The sequence below is a fragment of the Morone saxatilis genome, unplaced genomic scaffold (assembly GCF_004916995.1).
Source record: "Morone saxatilis isolate NCDOM2014 unplaced genomic scaffold, NCSU_SB_2.0 Contig4, whole genome shotgun sequence".
Classification (NCBI taxonomy): Eukaryota; Metazoa; Chordata; class Actinopteri; family Moronidae; genus Morone; species Morone saxatilis.
Window position 1 is genome coordinate 111760 of NW_023339984.1, and position 7613 is coordinate 119372.

Sequence of the window (7613 nt, forward strand, 5' to 3'; positions counted from 1 at the left end):
AATGATACTTCGACATGTCAGCGCGGAGTATAACATAAATTGTTTACATCAGAACAGGTGTAATGTGACTTACTGACATTTGGAACAGTAGGTGATACATTACTGCATTACAGACAAATGTCAATGCTGAATTACAGTACTGCTACATCATACTATTTTCTATTTACCATTCTCAAAACTCAATCCTCCAAAAAAAACTAATTCAGTGATATATCTCACCTTGTCTTGTGCTTTTCTATAGAAAAATCGCGACTGGAGAGTGAAGAATTCATCCATCATCAAATGATCTTTTACTCCTTATAGATCACAATGCTTTAAGATTAACTTTCTACAATGCTTCCACACATTTCGCATCACGTTTAACCCACTCTATTATATTGTATTGTATTTTCAGTTTACCATTATTAGTTACCTACCATGGCCCCAAGGCGCAGTACACCATATGGTCCGTTTTATATTACCTTGGTTCAAAATATCCTAGCTTGGTGCTAGTTTTACAAAAATAAATACACTACTGATAAAATGTAAAAGGTCTTATATCCAGGTCTATTCTGTCATTTTAGCTACGCTTATCATCTTTTTCGCCAAAAACAAAAAAGTAGTATTGACATTCTTTTTACACATCCCTATCCCCTCCAATGGGATGTTTAACATATTTATGCATTTTCAGTTATTCTGTGAATGATGATCTTTCTCAACCATTTTTCTTCACAGATCTTTGTACGTATATATGTTCCACAGTCGTTCCAAGTTACCTAATCTTCTTTGGTCAAACGCAAGTTATAACAAGAAATACGGCAGTCAATGTAAACTAGCCATTCAGTTTCACTTATATATATATACAGTCTACACTTTGGACAAGGTGACGGCTTTCCACCCGTACAGCGGACTAGGAGGTGTTAGAGACTAGTGACCAATGTCGACCTGTGTCGTACGGGTCGGCCACATGAGGTGGGAATCATACGAGCACGTGATTATAGACACAGTTATGATGAAAACCCCTTATTGTTGGATGGCTTGTCTCATAGTGAACAGTGATGGCCCGCTCCTTAGCTTCTGTTCCTCTTCGGCAGGATACTAACAAAAACGATAACATTAATCAGAAGGCAGGATTCAGGGGAATTTTGGTTTCACCCAAGCTTCTCTTGACCTTATTGGCTTGTCTAGGTGGGGGAAGATCAGCAGGAAGGAGCCATAAGAGGACACGAGGATATAGCCGATGGACACGCACCAAGACACAGCGATAACCATACCAGGAGGATCCAGGACATAGAATACATAATGGCACATACAGCACACCGCAACAAGGGAATCAACACATTCTGACTGATCAATTCCCTAACCGGAGTAATCGAATCATGCAAGGTAAGGACCATTCCATATCGCTTTCCAAACTTGGGGTTAGTACTGTGTGTGTGCGGAATTTAGTTTGTGTGTATTGTTGAACATTTTGAACCGGGGGAAAAAAAAAAAAAAGGAATGGATGGACGAAAACAACGATGGGGGAGCGAGAGAGCATTTGAATAGTATTATAAATAGGCCTAAACGTCCTCTTTTGATAAAAGCTTAAAGTACTTGAAGTTGATCCCCTGAACCATCCCCTCTTAGTACTCTATGCCCTAGACTATCGGCGGATTCCCAATGGTCCATGAGCTCCCCTCCTCTTCCTTCTCTCTCTTTCTGCACTCATTCATGGTCCCCTTTAAATGATGTTAACTGAACTTCAACTTCTTCCCGGAGTTCTATGTGCTTTATGTCCCTGCAGTTCTCATGGATCCTCGGGTGGCCTTCCTGCCCATGTCTGCTAGACTGCCATTGCTTTAATATTCATGATAATTAATGTTATTATTATTATTGTGGGTTGTTGATAGTATTGTTGTCTACTCGGCGGTCTGTGTGTCCTGCCTAGCTGTCCTGGTCTCTGCCTGCTTCCGGTCGTCACCCACTTTTTCATGATCGTCATCGATCTTACTGGTTATATTAGTTGTTTAGCTTCTGTTGTTGCCGTCACATCTGTTTTGTCTCTCTTCTTCTCGTCTCTCCTCTGTCTCTCTCTCTCTCTCTCCTTTCTCCCCAACTGGTCCCAAGAGGCAGAGACCACCCACCTAGAGCCCGAAGGGTCCTGTCCGAGGTTGTCTGCCCGTTAAAGGCAGTTTTCCCTTGCCCCCGTCCGCCAAGTCTTGCTTCATGGTGGTACTGTGGTCTCGTAGATGTTTGGGGGTTCACGGTCTGGACCTGCTTCTATTTTGAGAAGTTCTGAGATATCTTCTTGTTTAATGAAGTGGGCGCTATACATATAAATTGAATTGAATTGAATAATATTAGTAACTGTAGTTAAATAATAACTATAATAATAAATAATAATACAATAATAATAAGTATATTAGCAATGCAGTCAACAGGAACCATGGCAAGAAGGTCCAACAGGATCCTGATAACCTGCCAAGAACCGAGAAACACAAACTTGGTGAAGTGAAGTTAGTAACATGAATGATCATGGATGATGAATCATGGGAAATCCCCGAATATCGGCTATAGCACATAAACTAGGGATGGTTCAGCGAACTCATCTGATCAGCCCTAACCTAATAAAAGCTTTTATAAAAGATGAACCGTCTTTAAGCCTACTCTTTAAATGTGGAAGGGGTGTTTGCCTCCCAAACCCAAAACTTGGAGCTGTTCCACAGGAGAGGAGTTTGGGTAACGAAGGCTCCGGCTTCCTGTTCTACTTTTGAGAACTATAGAAACAATAACCCTGCCATTAAAGACGCAAGTGTTCCTAGAGGGTAATAGGGTATCTAGAGCTCTTTTTAAGATATGAAGGGCTTGACACGAATAGCTTTTGGTAGGTAGGAGGAGGATTTTAAATTCTATTTTAAATTTTTTAACCAGAGGCCATGCAGAGAAGCTAGACAGGAGAGATGTGATCCTTTTCCTAGTTCTGTCCAAGTACTCGTGCTGCCCAGAGTTCTGAAATTTAATTGGAGCGTCCCCTAGATGACTTATTGGGGAGCCTGATAACTAAGGAGTTTGCAGTAATCCACTACGAAGTAAACAAAATGCTTGAATAGTTTTGCATCAGTCTGGGACAGGGATGTGGTCCTAATTTTTTTGTAGTCATTTAAACGTAAATGACAGAAGGCCGTCCTTCACGAGGGTTGCTTATGTGGAAAATTAAATGACATGTCTGACAAAGATAACCTCCAAGATTCCTGAACAAGGTGTTAAGGCCAAGGTAATACCATTCTAGAGTAACTATAATTTTAGCCAGTGATCTCTGAGTTTTTGGGACCAAGTATAAGAATTTTGTTTATTTTCTGAGTTTAACATCAGAAAATACAGTACAGAACCTGTGGAACTCCCATGTAACTGTTGTATTTATGAAGATTCAACGTTAAACGTGTACAAACCAGAACGATCTGATAAGTATGAACCTAAACCAGCCTTAGTGCGGTTTCCTTTTAATGCCAAATTTGATGCTCAAATCCCTGTAAAAGAATATCAAATGGTCAATGGTGGGTCAAATGCAAGCAACTAAGAATTTTAGGGAAGTACTCTATACAACATATGTACTTGATGCGTTCACTGGGAAGGGATTGACCCATGGTTAGGGCGTGTGGGTTACGAAGGAACCCAGTCACCATTATTCCAGGAATCCTTTAACGGACGTTGTACATTGCAAGATAGGTTTCCAGGGGACAGATCTAGTCATTGCATTGGCAAAGGAATTGGTTTTTGTTGTAATAGAAAATGTCTAATTTGATGTCATATTTGTGTGGCAGTTATTTGAGTTTTCTTGTTTTCTTTAGTCACCTTTCTTGTAACATTTTTCCTTACTCCCAACCAGGTTCACTGGGAAAATATAAATTTTTTTAGACCCCAGACCATTATTTTTATGGGGATGCTCACCGATTCCATCAAATGGAAATATTCTAGATGCTTGTCATCATTTTACACAATCATTTTACCCAAATTGAGCTGCCAAAAATAAAGGGGAGTGCCTTATTTGTTATTTTGGGAAACCTGCGGGATTTCACTAAAAATGACAATGGTGGGTTTGAACCTCGGTCCCAGCGTGACCGAAAGTTGACATCTCTGCATTAGAACGAGGAGGAAACTGGGACCAGGCCAAGACACTGGGTCGGAGTGAGAAGGAGAAACACAATCCAAAACACCACCTAAAGAATACTCAAACAAAGCAGCGTTAATTCACTTTCTTCTCTCGGAAGAACCCTCTGGTCCTGCTGAGTCACTGTGTTTCTACCAGGTCCATTCCTTCCCTCCCTTCCTTTTCACCACTGAACCCTTCTTTATCATTTCCCCTCTCTTTTTCTTTCTAGACACTTTCTCACGTCTCTGTACTGCCTTTGTATATTGTTGTACCATAGCTGTATACTAATATGATCTCATCTTTGAGTAGACGCTCTGCCCACAGCACACTTTGCGTTCGAGCTGATAAGACGCAGCGTATACATACAAGAGGTCCTCCCAGAGTCTTTTATTAACAACACATATATATTACTTGTCTTTACTGACGAACGTGAATCTGGAGAATTATTGGCTATACATCAAACACTACAACTAACTGGAGAGCTTAATATAAACAAGACTAGAGCGAATCATTAACGGACTGCTCTGCTGACTGCTAAACTTCAAATGATACAAAACTTAAAGGAGACACTTGCAACCTCTTTCAGCTTAATAACCGTTTTTACGGATCATTTGATGTTGAAAATGACCTTGTCGGTTGAAATGGTGACCCCCCACCCTCAGCGCACAGGCGAAAAAACCTTGCAACTTTAGCGACCACGGTGCGCCACGTACAATTGGGAAATAGCTACCGGAGACAGGGAGAAACGACGAGAAAATCACGAACGGCCGTTTACGGCAGTTCACATAGAACCCACACGCCGCCTCAATAAAAGCGTTAATGTACTAAGTACTACCCCCACGTCGTAGATTGCTCAACCAACGCGCAAAGTTGGCCCGGCGAACAAAAAGGCACATCAGCAGCGGTAGCAAGCGAGGAGAGGTGCCCGCAAAGTAGCCGTTTTGTTTTTCACGACGTGCTTTGAAATACACTTCCACCCACCGACGCTTAGACGCGAAATGTCGTTGAGAAACATGCGATGACAAAAGTGAGAAACACAGCGAATGAAATGGCTAGCAGTGTCCAAGTTCCCTTTAAAGCAGCACTTATTGTGTAGAAATACAGCTCACTATAAGTGCTAAATTAACAGAGTCAATCACTGCGGCAGAGCTACTTACACCTGTAGATGCTAGCTAGCAGAAGCCACAGGTCATACGAAAAATCAAAAAGTTTGCTTAACATGACATTTCTTTAATAAAAGCAAGTGTCACCTTCGTCAATATTACACATATTACTCCACAGAACAAATAGTCCCAAGGCACGAAGCGTGTCAGAAATTAAATCAGCAGACCAACCATGCTATTGCACACTGTCTCTCTTGCCTGTTTGTGATCAACTGCAAGAAATGTGTAAAAATTTCCAGCTCTGACCAGTAGAGGGCAGTGCACATAAGAACTAATGCCAAAAAATGGAATTTTTAATTTTTAACCTTTATTAACTCACTTTTTTAATAATAACTATTACTTTTTTACTACTTTAAAAACTTATACTAAATTAACTTGTAGCCAATTTTATCATGGAAACTTCAATATTGATATTTAATTGTCTTTACTTTGTAGTTTTACAAGCTGTTTTTATCATCAGCTGGTAATATTATGGTTTCCAATACTTTTCACATTTTCTTCACCATGTTCCAGACATTGACTTTGTTGTTGTGGATGTTTTGCTATACTTCGCACTGGGTTTCATTGAATCTTTAAAATAGCTGTTTAAAGCTTGCATGTCACCGAAACTGACTCAGTTCAACATTTGCAGTGTCTTGCAGAGTTAGTTTTATTTTTAAACATCCATAGAGCCTTGTTTTCCCTACCACAGCGAGCAAAGTGTAAAAGTAAAAAGCCTTATGTAGCTTTTAAGAAACTTTTTACTACCCAGGGTCAATATGTCTATACTTTGCTCTATAATGTTGCCTAGGTTACATTTCCAAATTACTGATTCACCAATATAATAAGATGCTCCTCCTGGAAAACAGTCCAACAGAAATATCAAAAGCATATTCAATTCAATTCAATTCAATTCAATTTTATTTGTATAGCACCAATTTCTAACAGAAGTTATCTCAGGACACTTTCGATAGAGCAGGCAGCTGGCTCTAGGTAGGGCAATTTGCAAGTTTCACTTCATTGCTAGATGACAATAAATCCTACACACTGGTGTGCAAAGCTTGTTAGGTAAATTAGAATTGGATTGTGCTTACTTGATTGTAAATGTAATCCTATATCCTACATTTTCTTACCCGTGTCTGTTTTCCCTGCCTCCTCCCAGACGAAGCTGTCTATATTGTTTCTGGGCCACAGTGCAGACCTGAGGCCTGGGGAGTTTGTGGTTGCGATCGGCAGCCCGTTCGCCCTCCAGAACACCGTCACCACCGGCATCGTCAGCACTGCTCAGAGAGACGGGAAGGAGCTGGGCCTAAGGGACTCCGACATGGACTACATCCAGACAGACGCTATTATCAACGTGAGAATATAGCAATGTAGACGTGTTCTGAGTCAGTAGTATATTTTTCAGGCAGAGTCAGCCTGGAATATGACTCTATTTCAATTTGCAATTTGGTTGTAAAATTTTTTTATGCATTTCTTTTTGTTTTCCTTCACAGTATGGAAATTCAGGAGGACCTCTTGTCAATTTGGTAAGCTTTTTGATTGCTGTGAAATACCTTTCTCTGCTTAGGTCTGATAAACTTTGAACATAGTGCCCTTGAACTGTTATTCTTGATGACAGCAACTGTAGAAGCCTTTTCTACTGTTGTACTCCTGTACTCCTCATCCCAACAATCTCAAAATGAGCCCTGCTGTGTCTGTATTTGAGGATGGGGAGGTGATCGGCATCAACACCCTGAAGGTTGCAGCAGGGATCTCATTTGCCATTCCCTCCGACAGGATCACTCGCTTCCTCAATGATTCGCTCGATAAGCACAGCAAAGGTGAGTGACATCACTAGCATTAAACATCTGCGAGTATCCTGCTGAGCATACAGAAACTAACTGGAGCCTCTTTCAGATGTGAGGTCAATAAAGAAGCGTTTCATTGGAATCAGGATGCTGACTATCACACCAGCGTAAGTCTGTAATTATTATGTTGTTGAGAAATGTGGCAAATTTAATACAGATTCATTTTCAATATTAAATACTCAACTTCTGGCTTTTTTCAAAGCATATAACACACTACAACCACCGGCCCAGCTATGAGTAGGTTACAGCACAGTAACAGCTGCAACATTCAAATCAAAAGCTCTTGAAAGTAGCCATGGTGTACCTCAAGGATTTATATGGGGTCTTCATTTAACATCCCTTCCTCTTAGCATTATAACATACTTTAATGCAGATAATTTGCCTTGCTTGTTGTTGTATTTTCAATTTTTCAATTCAATTCAATTCAATTTTATTTGTGTAGCGTAGACCCAACAGTACCACCATGAGCAAGCACATGGGCAAGAAAAACTGCCTGTTAAAAGGCAGAAA

At 40.4% G+C, this 7613-nt stretch overlaps 1 protein-coding gene across 1 annotated transcript in view; it reads left to right on the plus strand.

Moving 5' to 3' along the window:
- Window positions 1–6415: 6415 nt before the first annotated feature.
- The window catches only part of htra3b (HtrA serine peptidase 3b), a gene marked incomplete at its 5' end in the record, with an annotated part of 3930 nt that continues 2732 nt past the window's right edge, over window positions 6416–7613 (plus strand). Inside the window, 4 exon segments of the mRNA XM_035675845.1 lie at window positions 6416–6610; window positions 6750–6782; window positions 6962–7076; window positions 7153–7210. Of these exon segments, the coding sequence (XP_035531738.1) occupies window positions 6416–6610; window positions 6750–6782; window positions 6962–7076; window positions 7153–7210 (401 nt within the window).